At 39.5% G+C, this 18631-nt stretch overlaps 1 protein-coding gene across 1 annotated transcript in view; it reads left to right on the forward strand.

The window, feature by feature from the left end:
- The window catches only part of Sas10 (UTP3 small subunit processome component Sas10), a 234556-nt gene that overhangs the window by 169483 nt on the left and 46442 nt on the right, over positions 1-18631 (forward strand). The window contains exon 11 of the mRNA XM_090383933.1: positions 15493-15635. Within this exon, the coding sequence (XP_090240059.1) occupies positions 15493-15635 (143 nt within the window). The remainder of the gene's footprint in view (positions 1-15492; positions 15636-18631) is intronic.

An 18631-nucleotide genomic window follows, 5' to 3' on the forward strand; every position in this document is an offset into this window, starting at 1 on the left:
TAACCCTTTGTGGGGAGGGGATTTTCAGACTACAACAGAAGAGGATGCATTATTGAACAGCTGCTAGATAACCACAACCTTTTACTTCTTAACAGGGGGAACCACACTTACTTCCACTTTCCAACTCGGACCACCACAGCTATAGACCTTACCAAATGTACCCCTACACTTTACACAGCATTTAATTGGGAAGTTTTCGAGGCTCCTTGGGGTAGTGATCATTATCCAGTAATTTCCGTATTGGTAAGTGAATATCCATACCATACCATACCAGCAGGACTCCTTGCTAGAAAATAGAAAAAAAGCTAATTGGGAAGCATTTAGGAGGAAAGCAGTTTTCAACACCAATATAATTGAGCAGGAAATAGTAGTTGTTGCACTAGCACATGTCACAGAAACCATACAAAACGCAGGAAAGCTAACAGTCCTGAAGACTTCATCACATTTCCCAAATCAAAATAGGATATGGAACCGATTTCGCAGATACCCTACCACAGACAATCTGATTCAGTACAAAAGAATGCAAGCTATAGCACAATTCACTAGAAAGCAGAGTTGAAAAGCAACATGGATCAAATTCACATCTACAATAAACAAAACAACAAATGCACATATAGTTTGGAATAAAATAAGAAAAATGACAGGTAAATATAGAAATTGGCCATCACCAATACTGGTCTGTGATGGAATTAGTTTGACTGCAAATACATTAGGTGAGACCTTTGCAAAAGTATCAGCGAATGTGTCATACCATTTGGAATTCCTGATCCAAAAAGAAAAAGCAGAAAAACATAAGATTAAATTTAAATCAAAAGGTAATGCACCGTACAATCAACCATTCACAATAAATTAACTGCACAAAGTTTTGTCCACATCCAGGCCAAGTGCAGCAGGCCCAGACGACATACATTATGATATGATCAAGCACCTTAACAAGACTGAATTAGAAAATCTATTGAAACTGTATAACAGAATATTCCAAGAAAATGTATTTCCAAACACATGGCACCATGCAATAGTACTAGCTTTCCCTAAACCTGACAGAGACCTAACAAATCCATGCAACTATCGACCAATAGCCCTCACCAGTTGTTTAGGAAAATTATTAGAAAAAATGATAAATAAGAGATTGATATGGTATTTAGAGGAAAATAACATCTACACAGTGTGGTTTTAGACATTACAGGTCTACACTAGACCACCTAGTTAGCATAGAAGCCAACATCAAAAATGCATTTATCAGATCACAACATATGGTTACAGTATTTTTTGACATTGAAAAAGCATACGACACCACTTGGAGATATGGGATCCTAGGCGATATGCACAATGCTGGACTCGGAGGTAGTCTTCCTATGTTTATCCAGAACTTCCTTATGAACAGAACCTTCCAAGTCAAAATACAAACTTCTTTCTCCAAAATCTACCAACAAGAAGGCGGCGTCCCACAGGGCTCAGTCTTGAGTGCAACTTTGTTTGCCATAAAGATTAATTCAATCACAAATCAACTCCCTCCTTCAGTTTCACATGTACTTTATGTTGATGACTTTATTATCTCTAGTCAGTCACAGAACACAAGAACTATCAAGAGGCAATTCCAATACGCAATCAACAATATGTTAGTAATTTGGATATACAATTGTAAATATATGAGGTTTTTTTTCATCTTTGTGTATTATTATTTTTTTTCTTTCCCATATGATAAATAAATAAATCAACAATATAAGTAAGTGGGCAATAGTAAGGTTTCAGACTGTCAACGCAAAAAACAATGTGTACATTTTTGTTGAAAAAGGAATCTTCATTCTGAACCTGAATTAAAATTAGAAGGCCAGAATATACCAACCCAGCCGAAAGCAAAATTTCTTGGACTAATCTTAGATAAGATTAGTCTACGGGAGCTACGTAAAAGCTGAACATACTTAAAATCCTTTCATCAACAGCATGGAGAGCAGACAGATATTCCTTACTAAACCTTTACAAAGCACTAATTAGATCAAAGTTGAACTATGGAGCCCCAGTATACGATTCAGCACGGAAAACAGCTCTGAAATGGCTGGACCCAGTTCATCATAATCACTGTGTATAGCTATTGGACCTATCTTACCTCTCTCATATATAGCCAGTGAACCACCTTTAACTATGGGGGCAACAACTGGCATTGAATTATACATTTAAAATAAAATCTATGCATGGACACCCTACTTGGGAGACCCTCTTTGATTCACGTTGCAGAAATATCTAGCAGAATTGCCAACAAGCAAATCAACCTCTGGGAATTAGAATCCAAGACTTTTTAGCAGTACATAACCTTAATATAGACAGTGTAGCACACCTGCCAGTTCACGCTCCTCCACCATGGGATTCCCAATATGCGATTTCTTTCAGAAATGGAATAAAAAAGTGATAACTGCAATAATCTTCCAACAGTTACGTGTAGCGCACAGAATTCAATTTCCTGACTATATTCCAATATACACGGATGGTTCGAAAACAGACACTTTAGTGGGAGCAGCAGCTGTATTCCCAGATATTACTTTAGCCCAACAGCTACCAAAAGAGTGCAATGTATGCACAGCAGAATTATACACAATAAAAATAGCCTTAACTTATGTACAGGATGAGCATTACATTAGAAGTGTAATATATACAGATTCCTTGAGTTCCTTACAAGCCCTGCAAAACATAGGTACACCCAAACACCCAATCCTTTGGCACATACAACAAATACTAACTGACTGCACCAGAAATGAACAGGAGATACATTTTTGTTGGATCCCAGGACATACAGGGATTGCTGGAAATGAAGAAGCAGACAAGTCAGCAAAAGGAGCCATACTACAGAGTGGAGAAAATATATCAGTGGCGTATTACATGCCTGCGATAGAGCGTATTTGCCAGTTGTAGTGGCAAGAAACTTGGAATTAGCAAACTGCAAGCAAATTATACCAAATAAAGCAGAATATTGAAAACTGGTTTTCTAGCACATGAAGGTCAAGAAAAGAAAAAAAGCCATGGCCAGACTAAGAATCAGGCATACCCATATTATGCACTCTTTCTTGTTGCGAGCAGAAGAACACCACAGTGCTAGACTTGTGACACTATCCAATCGGTTCAACACATGTTGATAGACTGTCCTTCATATGAGCAGGACAGTCTATCGACACAAACAAGCCTTCAAAGATATTTATAGAACACATCACACCATTACCCCAACGGACCTCTTGAATGATAGAGATGACTTCATAGATGTTTTCAACTTCCTTAAAGCTATTAATTTATACCACCTCCTCTAAGGAAGTAAACATAAGCAATAGACTAACCCAATTAAGTAAGAATCAATTTGAAAGGAACAATTTAAATCCAAACACATCACACCATATGAACTGGCGCATTATGACCAACGTAGTTCAAGCTCCACTAAACCTCAATACAAACAAACAAACATTCTCCTTAAATCAAAGTGTAGGTTGAAGGGAGTGTTTTTAAATTGAAAGTGAGTAATAATAATGAAGATTTTTAAATTTGCATTTGCTCTCTGGTATAGAATTAATATAGATAATGGATTTTTCATAGTTATATTCTGAAAAGATTGAAATTATATACTGGTATCAAATTTGAATTTTTTTTGCTGATTTTTCAAATTTTCTCTTGCATAGAGGGATTTCAAATTTTCTGACTACTGCTGATAAGTTAAACAGTACAAGCAACTAGTGGCAATTAAATTATATATATACAATTTCCATATACAGTGAACCCTCACTAATGTTTGTCAATTTGATACACTGTTTTTATCACTCCCACATCAAATTTTAAATGAAATATTTTATAGATCCTTTTTGTATTTTAATATCTGATACAGTCTGTATGGCCAGTACCAAATTCTTCAGCTTTTTTTTTTTTTTCCCTCCAGGAACACCATTTTCAAGTTGCTCTAACACTTTGAGCTTGTTAATGATAGTTAAAAAGTAAAGGGCTTTCTTTTTATTTCACTTTTTAATTTTTTAGAACCCTTAGTTATATAAAATATGTTTAACTTATGTACATATGTATAAAGAAGTGCGCAAATGAAAATTTAAAACAGTAAAAAGATAAGCAATCAATAACAAAGAACACTGCAATTCAATAAGATTGAGTTTACTTGAACTTGATTAGTTCATATTTATGAAATTTATCATAAACGTAAATAGTTTGCGTTTATAGTTTGCTAACAGAAAAGCCCAATAAACAGGTGACTGCTAATTGTTTTTATTGTTTTATGGTTGTGACCTCCAGAATTTCGACCGAACCACATGGTACCGTCAGAGACAATCGTAGGGTAATCTCCAGTGCTGCGGTCTCCTGCCCCGATTAAACGGCATGCTGTCCCAATTAAGCGAAGTAAACCCTGGTTATTTTCTTGATTAGTTTGTTTTTTAAGATTTGCCCCAAATAAACGGTTGCCTCGGTTATTTGGGCCACTGGTTAATCGGATTAACCGGTGGCCCAAATAACCGGAATCCACTGTATATACAAATTCAATAGATATAGCATAAAATGGTACCTATCCTGACAAATTAAAATTCAAAAACAAAATTGGCAGTGAATATCTGCAACATACAAAGGACCCTATCAGTCTCTATATAAATCTAATAATAATCATAACCTGGCAATCCAAAGGTAAAAGTGTGTTTAGGGTCAAGTGGCACGAGGGGGCTTCCCCCATCTCTGTGTAGTTTACATTGTCAGGTGATACAGTACACTGTAAAGGCCAGAGATTTAAGTGTATGTGGATCTTGGGGTGTGTAATGTCATGTACTGTTGTTCTTCTGGCCATTTAGCCGCCAGACCTCTGCTGAGACCCGATGTTGCCGTGGAAGCAGACTAGGTACCCAGTAGTTAGGTTACTCTGGCAGGTCCTGCCACCTAGTTCCCTGAGATTTCAGTGGTGAGGACCTAAAAAAAAAAATTTAATTTGTTCGATTGCGAAGGGAGAGCGCTTGAAGTATGAAAGGCTGAAAAAGTGGGTGAGAGTGATTTGGATAAAGTTAGATTTTGACGTGTGGGCGTACACTAGCTTGCAGAAGAAGGTGGGGAGACTGAAGGCTGGGGGAGAAAGACAGAAGTATGGGGTCGATAGTGAAGGCGACTCTAATCAGATGTCAGTGGGACATGCCCATACCCCACCAGAGGGAGGGAGAGGGGTGGCGAGCAGGGGGACCATCATCCCCTCTTTCCACCGGGGAGGGGAGAGACAGTGAGGCAGGCAAGGCAGCTGACTCAGATCACCAGTATGGCTCTGCCGTAGCATTTCTACTATTGTTATATCATGAGTAGAAATGTCCAGGAAGGTTCCAGCACCAGGGCTGGCTGTCCATTCAGTGCATATGTCATTCCCAGGATCGGGTCTCATTGAGTGTAATTTTGGTTAGCTAGATTTTCCAGCTGAGCTAAATTCCTGCTAGTTGTCTGTCAGGTGCAGATTTTCACTTATGGTGTCACTGTGTCAGGCCAGTGTTTTAGTAATTTCCAGAAAGCAACTCCGTCTTGGGTAGTTGTCATATCTAAATGTCCATATGGACAGTGTCTTTGCAAGTTGCCCGGTCCGTGGATTTCAAGTTCGGGAAAGAAGGTCTCTTTAGGTTTTGTCTCTTCTATGTTTTAGCCATTCCTGGGGTGGGGTTTCTTCCAGATAGATGAGTCTTAATAGGCGGGTATCCGTGTGATCGAGCTTCTCTCTGGGTCTGGTGAGAAGCAGAGATTACGGTGTTCACGGTCCTTGGTTGTGGCACAGGGAAGGTCCTTCTGCCGAAGAGGTCTTGCGCGTATTTGGTCAAAGCTTTGTAGCTGTATTCCTCTTCCAGTACATGGTCCTCCTGATTTAGTAATATGTATTGGGTCTCTGTAATTAGAAGGCAGCGTAAGTCGTCATATAATTGACAGTAGTGCATCAGATGTTCCCACGTTTCTGTCTGTCCACAGTGGCAGAGAGGTGTGTCGCTCAGTGCAAAATCTGATAATTCTGTCTGATGGCATCATGGCCGGTGAGCAAGTATGTGGTTAGTAGTCCTGGTGAAAGCCAGCGCAGATATGTTGGGAATACAGAGTGTACTTTTGGCACGAATTTTCGGGTAATTGAACCCTTTGGTGAATTTTCCCAGCATGTTTGCCAAGTTTGTTGGAGGTGCAGGGTTAGTCTCTTCTTTTCTGTTTTGATGTCATTTGTCAGATCTACCGGCAGTTCTGGCAACCCAAAGGTCGCGGTTTTGAATCCCGCTTCGGGCTTGGATCAGAGTAAAATGCAGAAACTTTGGGAGGTGCATTATGGCCACAGAAGCCGATGTGCCAACAACTAACAATCATAATAATTACATATTTACAAAATACAATCTAAAATACCAAATTTTACCAGTTATTGAATAAGGCTTACATTGAAAGGCACGTCATCATGGGGCTAGTGCCTCTCAATATATGCCATCAATAACAAACAAAACTGTCTGTTTCTGCTAGTTATATGCCAGCCTAACCATATTTATGCCGACCGGGCTACCTGGGTGGGTAAAGTGCCTGCCTGGCAACCCAAAGGTCGCGAGTTCGAATCCCACCTCGGGCTTGGATCAAAGTACTGCAAAAACTTTGGGAGGTGCATTATGGCCACAGAAGCTGATGCACCAACAACTACCCAAAAAAAAAAAAAAAAAACATATTTATGTTATACTAAATATAGTATAAATCATAGGATTAAGTTAAGTTGAAATTTGAGTTATCTGATATTACATTATATGAAAAAAATAACCGCTAGCTCTACAGATAGCAAAAACTAAAATAATTAATTTAAACATTATTAAAAAAATTATTAAAAATATACAAGTGTGTTTCCATAACCTATGAAAAAATTACAACCAAGTGTTCCTGTTACTTAAGAAAAATATACAAGTGTATCTGTTACTTGTGAAAAGCAATGCAAAGGTATAAACCAATATTGAGGCAAAAGGAATAGGCTGCAAGGATAGAAATAGTATCCCAATCTCCCTCGAATACTCTAATAGATTTGAGGCATAAGACATTAGAGTTAGATAGTATACAGATAAGAGCAAAGGCAAAGAAAATGAATGTAAACTATTTCGGAAAATTACCGGGGGTGTAAAGCCACCTTGCTTTATGAATTACCAGGAACCCTGCTAAGGGTTCCTGGTAATTCATTGTGTAAAGAAACATGTATTTATAATAATTATTAAATGCACATTTATGTTTCTGAAGTGAAATTAAAATTAAAAGTCAGAATAATTAAAATTGCCTGTATCAAGTACCGATTGACAATCTTAAAGAACAAAGCAATCCTTATAAGAGTAAATGGGCCTGTAGTACTGGTATCCTTTGCTTAAGTAAATACGTATGTCCAGTAAAAAATATTTAATACACATTTAATTACAAATGGTTTGTAGCTTTCAAGGCTAAACGGGCCTCTTCGTCAGCAAATACTAACAGAATGGAGATGTTAGAGACAAAATTTTAAAGGATACAGTTGTGCGTGCAATGAGGCATGCGTGGACACGAGGTTGACCGTTCAACCACTAGATTGGTGTTCATTGTTGCTGCATGGACATGTGTGGTTGTGCTTCCAGCACTTATCTAGTCCCAAAACAGTTGCCTCCAAGATAGGGTGTAGTCTCATTCCCTTGCTGCGGTTCATAGTTCTTGAATTACATGAAACCCAAAGGTCGCGGGTTCGATTCCCGCCTCGGGCTTGGATCAAAGTACTGCAAAAACCTTGGGAGGTGCAATATGGCCACAGAAGCCGATGCGCCAACAACTACCAAATCAAAAAAATCATTGAATTACATGATATATTAAGTGACTCTAGCCAGAGCTGGTGGCAAATGTGTCGGGACTGGTCAATCACTTCATAGTCTCGCTTGGGATTAAGGTCATGGTGGGTTGACCAGAAGTGTTCTGCGATTGTGGATTGGTCAGTCTCAGCAAGGCGAATCGATCTGTCATGCTCTGCAAGGCGGTCTTGAAGGTGTCTCGAGGTCTCCCCTATGTAGCAGCTGTTACAATCTTTGCAGGTTATGTGGTATACTACACCGCTGCACAAGAGAGGGGTGACAGGAGTCTTCACGTTGGCAAACCAGAGAATGCAAGTTTCTACCAGGTAGCTGCACGCATTTTGTTGTATTCTCGAAGGATTTTTGAAATTTGGCCTGACATGCCTGGATAGTAGGGAATGCAGGCAGTAGGTACATTGTCATGAGTTGATGGCAGTCTTGGGTGGATCACGAGCTCCTGCACTTGCAATAAGCCATCTCAACAGCACTGCCCACACCCTGTTCTCCCAGGCTTGGAGCCACTCCAGCACAGATGAAGCTAGGCGCAACGAGATTTCCAGAGTGAGGACAGACTTGGTCAATTGTGACTATCCAACCCACATATTGGATAAGTGCTTATAAGCTACTCGCACACTTTGTACATCACAATAAATAATTTTAATAAAGAAGCATTATGTTAAAAATGCTTTAGTTCCTGTTCACATGCATGATGTGTCACAACAAATTGGCTTTTCTCTAACTGCTGATATCATATCATATGAGGTCTCCAATTTATTGTCTGTTCTCACAGCTTCATGTTTCCCAGCATCCCTCGCCATGCTCTATTAGTTACTACTTAATTTTACTATTGAAAAGCCTTTCCACAGTTCTCCCATATTTTTCTCCTACTTTCTGTGTGAAGCCACCCATTTTTTTCTCCCATATTTCTCTTCTTTCTGTTTAAAGCCACCTGGTTAAATTTCTTAATGTAAAAGGCTTCTTTTATTTTTCTTTTTCAAAGTCTGTGGAATGGGCTTTCAACACTAAAATTAAGTAGGGGCATGGCAGGGGGAAAACTAAGAAATGTGTAGCTGTGAGAACACTAGACATGGGATTGGAAATGGCTCATACAATATGATGTTAGCAGTTAGAAAAAGGCCAATTTGTAATAATTGTTCTGACTCATGCATGTGAACAAAAACCTGCTAAAGGGTTTGTAACATAATAGTCATGTATTAAAAGTATTTATCGTGGTGTACAAAGTGTATGAATAGTTTATTTATGGACGGATACACCCGCAAAGAAAATATACTAGATTTAAAAATCTGATTGATTTTTAGAATTTAGAATTTTAGAAAAGTAATGATCAACCACATAATTATTATCCACCTGTAGGCAGATTCCATGTCTTCCTCTGATTGTTCACTGTATATGGTGATAAATATCTCATTTAATATCATTTCATCAAATGAGAAAATGTCTCATTTAATGACGTGCATTTTGGAAATCTTTTAAAAATGCACACTTTATTTCTTTTAGCCAAGTGAATGTATTAAAAGCTCTCCAGGTTTTGATTTTTGAAAGTTAGCAGTTATCAGAACAATCCTATGTAACTTTCAAGAAGGAAATATGCTAGATTTAAAAATCTGATTGATCTTTAGAATTACATTAAAAATAAAGTAATTAGTTGTTTTGATTCAGTTTTGAACTGATCAACCACATAATTATTACCCATATGTAGGCAGATTCCATGGTCTTCCTCTGATTGTTCACCGTATATGGTGATAAAATCCCACTCTTATCTATTCATGGTTCAGTTCCAAACTCAACTGAATAACTATAATCAGAATATTATAGCCTATTCTTCAGTTATCTTATTTCATTTTTGTTTTTTGAAACAACTTTCCTTTGAAAGTATTTTCTAAAAATTAAATTAAATTTTTCTAAAAATTATAATTTAATTATTAATTCAAATTAATTCAACATGAATTTGGATTTCTGTAATGTCTTCTGTCATTTCAGCTCAGTCGCAAACTGTACATATCACTAAAGCACTAATATATTCTAGTACCTTTTTGTTTATGGGAATAGCATTAGCATTAGTAGAGGTATTTGATGCAAGAAAGCAAGCTTATGCAGCATCAGCCAAAAAAAAAAAAAAAAAAAACCACTTCCACTTCACCCCTCTGTTCGTTCAAAATACCTGTCCAGCTGAGCCTTAAACTTATTTAGGCTATCAACTTCCACGACAAGGGATGGAAGTCTGTTCCACCAACCAACCACTCGCTGGCTAAAGGCAAATTTCCGCATGTCTATCCTACATCTGTCTTTCCTCAATTTGAATTTATGCCCTCTCAGGTGATTATTCTGAGCGAGAGGAAGAATCCCGTCAGCATTGAGCATGCTCAAACCATTCAATGCTTTATACACCTCTATCAGATCACCTCGCTGGTGCCTAGTCATCAGACACTGTAATTTGCAAAACTTAAGCCTTTCTTCATAAGAGCACCCCTTTGTTCCGTTCACTAATCTTGTTGCCCTTCTCTGTACTCGTTCCAGCAGCTCTACATCCTTCTTGAAATGAGGCCTCCAGACCTGTATACAGTACTCTAGGTGTGGCCTGACCATTGCCTTATACAAGGGAATAATCACCTCCTTATCCCTGCTAGAAAAATTCCTATATATCATTGACAATACACCATGAGCTACACTTGCAGCCCGTCTGCACTGCTCAGAGAACTTCATATCTGCCTGCACAACCACTCCCAGGTCCCTTTCATTCTCCACCATTGTCAGTGTAGTACCACAGAGTTGATACGTTGCTCTGGGGTTGCTGTTTCCCATGTGTAGTACTTTACATTTGTCAATGTTAAACTTCATTTGCCACCTCTCAGCCCATCTGCTCAACCTTTCCAGATCCTGTTGCAGCAGCATAGTGTCAGTAGTGTTCTTGACAACCCTGCCTACCTTTGTATCGTCTGCAAACTTCGACATTAAGCTTGATATACCATCATCAATATCATTTATGAATACAGAAAACAATAATGGACCCAACACTGAGCCCTGAGGGACTCCACTAATAACATTAGTCCACGACGAGCAGTGTCCATTGATTACCACTCTCTGTCTTCTCCCCCTCAGCCACTCCTTTATCCACAGCAGCAATTTGCCTCCAGTGTCATACTGCTCCAATTTGTGCAGCAGTCTTCCATGTGCAACAGTATCAAAAGCCTTTCTAAGATCCAATTATATAATATCAAAGTTATTCCCTGCATCCAGTTCCTTTGTGACTACATCATAGTATCCAATCAAATTGGTCAGGCAAGACTTCCCCTTAACAAAACCATGCTGTGTCCGAGCTATAACTGAAGTCTTGTCTAAATGATCCTGCAGTGCTTCTTCCATTAATTTTCCTGGAACAGAAGTTAAACTCACAGGTTTATAATTGCTTGTGTCAGCCTTTGATCCTACTTTGTGAATTGGGGTCACATTTGCACATCTCCAGTCTGTGGGTACCTCCCCTGAGTCCAAGGAAGCTCTCATAATTATGGATAAGGGTTTGCTTACTTCCTCTGCTGCCTCCTTTAATATAACTGGATAGATCCCATCCACCCCAAGTGCCTTTCTTGTGTTTATCTCCAACAATTTCTCCTCCACTTTACTCTCAGTTATTACAAGATTCTCTAGCTTACTGTTAGAGTTGAATACACCTCTGGCTTTCCCCTCGCTAAATAACTCCTCGTGTGAACGTCGATGCAAAATATTCATTTAGTTTGTTAGCTACCTGAGCAGGATCATCAACAGTTGACCCATCAATATCAAGTGGACCAATCTGATTCATCCCCTTCCTTCTAGAGTTTACATAAGTAAAGAACTCTTTGCTGTTTTTCTTTGCATCCCTTGCCAAAGATTTCTCGTAATCTGCCTTCGCCTGCCTAACCTCCTTTGTAACTTGGTTACAGATCAACTTGTATCTGTCATAGGCTTCTGTGTCATGTGTTAATTTGTATGTATCCCATGCATGTTTCTTCTCTGCCATATGCCTCATCAGTTCATCTGACATCCATTTAGGCCTAAACCCTGAACAATATTTCTTAGTTGGTATGTAAAGCCTAGTAGCTTCCAAGATAAGTTCTTTGAATGCTTCCCATTTTGCATTTGCTGTTGGTAACATCATCAGTTGGTCCCACTGTGTAGAATTTAAATACTGTCTCAGTCCATCGTAGTCGCCTTTACGAAAGCAATAACCCTTCCCTTTACCCCTAATGGTAGTTACCTCTTTGAGTAAATCCCACTGCGGCACACTGTGATCACTGCCACCTAGTGGTTCATTTATCTGCAGATTTTTAATGCATGAAGAATCACTGCTGATAATCAAATCAAGAGTATTCCTCCCTCTAGTTGCCTCCTGAACATGCTGATGTAGAAAACAATCATCCAATAAATCCACAAAAGCCTTGCTAGTGTGTGAGTGACCAGCCCCCAAATTCCAGTCAATATCTGGGAAATTAAAATCTCCCATTATAAGACTCTCTGATTTACTGGCCCACTCTATTTCCCTGTACAGTTTCTTATTATACTCATCAGAGTCATTAGGTTTATAGCACACTCGTACTCTCAATTTTGATCTCCCAATGCTTATGTCACACCAAACTGACTCAACACTGCACTGTCCAGCGATGTCGACTGGCTTCACTTCCTTGGATTTTATGTGTTTCTTAACTAATAGCATAATCCCCTCCCCCTTCCTATCCTGTCTATCCTTTCTGTAGACGTTGTACTCCCCAAATTCCAGTTCTGCATCCCTTATATCTGTGTGACACCACGTCTCTGATATCTCAACAATATCTGCCTTTGATGTTTTGAGCAATACCTCAAATTCATCAAATTTATTTACTAAACTCCTAGCATTGGTGTACATGCAAGTATACCTGCACCTGTTTCTATTCTTAGCTACCCTAACACAACCCATGTGTTTACTTGTACCGCAATGGCTCCCAGCAGTCTCTGAAATATCATGCATCTTGTTTTTCAGGCTTCTGCTCATTCTAATAGAAGCAGTGCAAGAATCTCTTTCACCTCTGCCAGTGGCTACTGTCAATCTATTGGTCTTTGTCTCCCCCCAAGCTAGCAGTTTTCCAACCCACCTAACACTGCCTCGATAGCATCAGCAAATATTCTTGCACCCTTTCTATTTAAGTGTATCCCATCCCTGTAGAAGCAATCTCTCCTGTTAACAAGTACAGTCCAGGCTGAAAAAAATTCTACCCCTTGAGCCTTGCACAATCTTTCCATGGCCGAATTGATCGACAAGGCTCTCATCATATACTCCCTCCTATCGTGTCTGGGCAGAATTGCAGACACTTTCAAATTCAACCCTATTTCACTGCTTTTTTTCAACAGTGGCCTGTACTTGTTAAGCAATTCTGCCGGTCTCCTACTCTTGATATCGTTAGTGCCAACGTGTACAACTATATCACCTTTTGTGCCCTTAAAAGATGATATCTGCTCTACAACGTCATCAACCTTTGCCCCTGGCAGACATACCCTGGTCCTATTCCACCTATCCTTTTTACAAAGCATGTTCCCCTTTTCCCTTACAATAGAGTCACCAACAACTATTAGTTCCTTTGGGACCAGCGCATTCTGCCTTGGGGGTTGCCGCTGTGTTTCACGATGACCAAGTGCAAGCTCTGGCGTTGATGTGGGCAGCTGAGAGTTTGATGGGCCCCTGAATTTAGTTCCTTTGTGGGCATCCACCCTGTCCTTCAAGCTCTCATATAGGCCCATAAGAACGCTGAGTTGTTGCCTGATTTCGATACACTCCTTGCATCGCGCACACACAAAGACACCCCCCATGGCAATATCATGTCCCGTACCTTAATGCTCCACAAACATCATGCAAGCTGTGCGTTTTAGAAGGCTGTGATTCAGAAGGCAACTGCCCTCCTCAGTTCTCCTCTGAGCCACAGCACTTCCATTAGCTTGAGCCTTTTGTTTTGCTGCTCTGGTCTGAGTCATGATTACTTTTAATTTAAATAAAATTTCAGTTTATAACCCTAACTTATCTCCCAACACAGTTATAACGGGATATATATATTTTTTTAGTGTCAAGTATTAATTATCTCCGATTTCCCTTTATATAACTTCCGTATTATGTATTAATTAATTATGTTACGTTTGTAATCTAAGTCGGTATATGTGTTTAGTTAAAAGTGCAATTTAAATGTCAACGAAGTTCAACAAGTTTAATAGATTTTACCGATCGCTGAAAATATTATAACCTATACTATACTAACCTATACTATATATAAACTATACTAACGCTATCTAGGTTCGATATATAACGATTGTATGACAAAGACAAAGGCGGGAAATCACGAACGGTAATCTATGGACACTTAAGTATTAATTAACTTTCAAATCTCACTGTCTCAATTCAGAATAAACTAACGATCCTTACTAGGTCTATAAGCTACTTACAAAAATTAATTTGATGTAAAAAATATTCAATAAGCGGCTAAATATGGCTAAAAAAATTTCTCGTTTAGCGGTGTTGTAACTTGTAACACGTGGATTTGATACCCTTACCGATACTTTATGCAATTACAAGACTGAGTAAAGAATAAATACACCAGATTAATCAGAAATATCACAAAATAATGCTATGCCACTAAATTTAAATCAAAAGTTTTAGAAAAACAATAATTTGAAATCAATAAATAAGAAAAATCCACTTAGCGGCTTTGAACACGACTGGCCCCTACTAGCCTCGTCAGCAGACTCTGTGTTTCACGATAACCTGCTCTCCTTGGCTTGGTCGATAACGATAAGGATAGGGAAGAGAGAGACTACTTTTTTTTTATTACGTAAAAATTATTGTTTTTTTGTTATGTTGATCAGCCATGACCAAAAAGCATAAATTTCAATTGACAAATCATTTACTTTTACTAATTACTTCTTTTTGTTGTTGTTGTTATTTGGTTTTTAGGAGCATTAGCAACTAAGGCCATATTGCTCCAGGGATATGCGGTGGTCATTCCCTGACCTTTCCGCATCCTTCGTATTTGGTGGCTCACGGGCTCGAACCCCGGTCTAATCAAGAAGCATATGCTACGCCCTGCTGCTCGTGCTCACCTGGCTATGAAGGCACCAACTTCTTTTTGTGTGAAGATATTCTGAATTTCACTAAAGAATTTTTTAAATTAAAAAAATTCTACTTTTTTTTTTGTTTTTTTTTTTTTTAATCTAAAAATCTTCTGTAGGAGGTAAAAAGCATTCCTTATCATACTGTTAATATGCACTATGGAATGACCACACTTCACTGTTTGTAACACGAAAGTTTATTAATTTAGATAATTAATTTACATTTAAATTTTGAGATTTAAGATAAAACAGACGTATCTTGCAGTTTCACTCATAATTGGTCTTTGTTGGAGGGTAAACAATATGCAAGAATAAACTGACTACACTGACATCCTTATAGTCCAGCTTTGGTGTACTAATGTTTTGCAGAATTTGGTATTGCCGTTTGATTACATATAACTGTGTTTAGTTCAGTTAATTTGTGTTGTTTAGTATCCATGAAAATTTTAAATTTCATATTTAAATTAAATTAACTTTGCAGTTTTAGTTAATAAACATTAAATTAAAATGTTATTTCTTCTTTCTGTTTTTATTTTTTTTCTTCTTTTTCCCCATCTAGCTATTAAAAGATTATGAATTTGCTGATAAACTGCTTTCTGAAGAGACTAATGTTGCATTAGAAAATTATTTAAAGGCAGAAAGAAGACCATCGAAGATGACTACATCTTTTAGCAGAACATCTGAACCACAAAAGTTATCCCGGTAAGAATTTATAATTTCATTTTTTTGATATGTTCATTAAAGGGCAGACGGCTAATTCAGGTAAACTAAGATCTGACTGGAATATGTAGTTTTCTACCTGTTGCTTGTTTGCTTTTGTAATCTGTAGAGGGACATGATATGGCCACAACAGGGGATGTCTTTGTGTGCTTCCAAAGCAGAGAGTGTGAGGAGAATAATTACAAATTCAGCATTCTCATCGCCCTCTGTTAAGGCTTTTAGTGGTTGATGCCCTCAAAGGAATCGAAAAGAGGGACCCGTCAACCACTCAGCTACCTACTTCAAAGCTAGACACCACACCCTGCATCAGACAACACAGTAACATCCTAAATGGCATGGAGCTCTGGTTTCATAGGAAGTAGCTATTGTCATGGAAAAAGGATAAGTTTAATAGGACTAGGTATGTCTGCAAAGGCAAAATTTAATGATGTTGTACAGCAGTTATCTTTTAAGGGCACAAAATGTGATATTGTTAATGTTGGTACTAATGATATTAAAAATTGATCTGAGGATTTACTTAAAGGTATGGGACAATGTTGAGAAAATGTTGAAGTCGGGATTAAATTTTTAAAGTTTTGAAACTAACTCATCACTTTTTAGTATTAGTATTAGCTGTAAAGGAAGCCAAAGGCTTTTGCTGCACTGGCAACAAAAAAAAAAAAAGAAAAAAAAAGTAGTATATGCTGAGATGTCCAATTTTTTAATGGCGAGACGACTGAGTCAGAGCATATTGGAAACGGCACGGCTGGTGGGGTACTCATGATTAGCCGTGGTTAGTACCTACTGATAGTGGTCCGAGGAGGGGGAACCCACAAACTGCTGGCGAGGTGTTGGATGACCACGGCTCATTGATGCTTGAGGTGAGTGAAGGCTCTCCCAGATGGTACACGGCAATAGAAGTGCGCTGTGGTGCAACTTGCCGGTAATTGGAATGCTGGTGACGGGAGTAATGTGTCACAACACACAGTACATCGAACCCTGCTGAAAATCGGGCTGTGTAGCCTCAGGCTGCTCCGAGTCCAAACCACGGTTCACTTGTGACAGTGCCTACAATGGGCACGCGAGCATCGAAACTGGACCTTGAGTGATTGGAAGAAGGTCATCGGTCCAAAGAATCATGTTTCCTGTTGCACCATGTGGATGGCCGGGTACGTGTGCATCATTTGATCATTTGCCGGCACCTCCGTAGCGGTGGGAAGGAGCAGCAGTGCATAGCACGTGCTTCTTGATTAGACCGGGGTTCGAGCCTGTGACCACCAGATACGGAGGATGTGGAAAGGTCAAGGGAATGACCACCGCATATTCCCGGAGCAATATGGCCTTAGTTGCTAATGCTCCTAAAAACCAAATAACAAACAAGCGTCATTTACCTGGGGAAGTGATGGTGCCTTGATGCACCGTGGGATGAAAACAAGCCGGTTTTTTTTTTTTTTTTTTTTTTGATTTGGTAGTTATTGGCGCATCGGCTTCTGTGGCCATATTGCACCTCCCAAGGTTTTTGCAGTACTTTGATCCAAGCCCGAGGCGGGAATCGAACCCGCGACCTTTGGGTTGCCGGGCAGGTACTTTACCCACTCGGCTAGCCCGGTCGGCTAACAAGCCGGTAGCGGCAGTGTCATGCTTTGGGTAACATTCTACTGGGATACTCTGGGTTCAGTCATCCATGTGCTTGGCACTCTGACATCTACCACCTACCTCCCGGTCAACACGTTTTGATCCTGCATTTGACTTGGGAGGGAGCTTCCACCTGAGTGACTTTGGACCGTGATACTATCCCAACATTTTGAGACTGAATGTGATAAAAAATTGACTGTTTAGAACTATTTTGCGAAGAAATCATGACTATCGATTCCCCCCCCCCCCCGCCATAGACTTACAATAGACAAGCTACTGTACTGACCCATACTGTGGAATGTGTAGTATTCCCCTGCGGTGCAGGGATTAGTCATCTGACATTTATTAGCTGTGACCTTGATTGCAGTTCACTCTCTGTGAAGCGAATGTCCATGGGCATTGTACAGAAAGTAACAGTATCCTTCTGGGCCGATCTTGGAACAACCTTTTCCCCCACTATTTTTGGAGGGAGACAGTCCAAAAACTTATTGCTCTGCTGCAAGGCTAATAATTGCACTACAAACACCTAGCTAGTGTCATTCGACGTCTCTTTCATTCCTCTCTTGAATGAAAACAATACGGACTCGGTTATCCGAAGTGAACCCGATAATACGAAAATGATGGAAAAGGAAGAGATATCAGGAAATTCTGGAGTGCCTATTTCACAGACAACTCACAGTGATGACCCGGTCATAGTGTACTGCTACGCTACGAGGACTCTGAATCCACGCAATCTGGAGCTTCCGCCTCCAAGAGGAAGTACAAGAAATATGTTGTACCGAACACTGATAGGAAGACTCGCTCCCAAAGTGAAAACAAGGAATCTACAGAGCAAACTACCACCCAAAATGACAAAGCCTCAGGAAAGCCATGGGATAAACTACAAGAGACCCCTATGGACCCAGCTCTCCCAGAAGGAACCATCCTGGAGCAGTCCCTTGCTTTGCGAACTGCCCTAGAGAGTCTCTTTAAGGAGCCAACCAACAGGATTACAGCTGTTCTCCGCGCAGAGATCGTCTCTATTTGGATGAAAATGGAGACCATCCTGGTACAAACTCAGCTAGAGAAGGAAATTGCCACAGCAAAATTGGAGGTCCTCCAAAACAGTGGGGCAAACCACATGCTACAGCACGCTCCCACTTATTCACAGGCGCTGAGGAACAACATCAATGCTACAAATGGAAATCGTCCTGCAGGTCAGGCTGGAATAGCCCCCAAGAAAACCCCGATCACCAAACCACACCTAGTAATATTGAAACCAAACGAAGTCCACAAAAAGTGAGGAAGTGAAACAAACAGTAATCGAAAAGCTTTAGGATGACTTCAAACACACAAAGATTAGATCTGTCAGAAAGACAAGAAAC

The sequence above is a fragment of the Mastigoproctus giganteus genome, chromosome 10, assembly GCF_048544385.1.
Source record: "Mastigoproctus giganteus isolate SK-2022 chromosome 10, ASM4854438v1, whole genome shotgun sequence".
NCBI lineage: Eukaryota > Metazoa > Arthropoda > Arachnida > Uropygi > Thelyphonidae > Mastigoproctus > Mastigoproctus giganteus.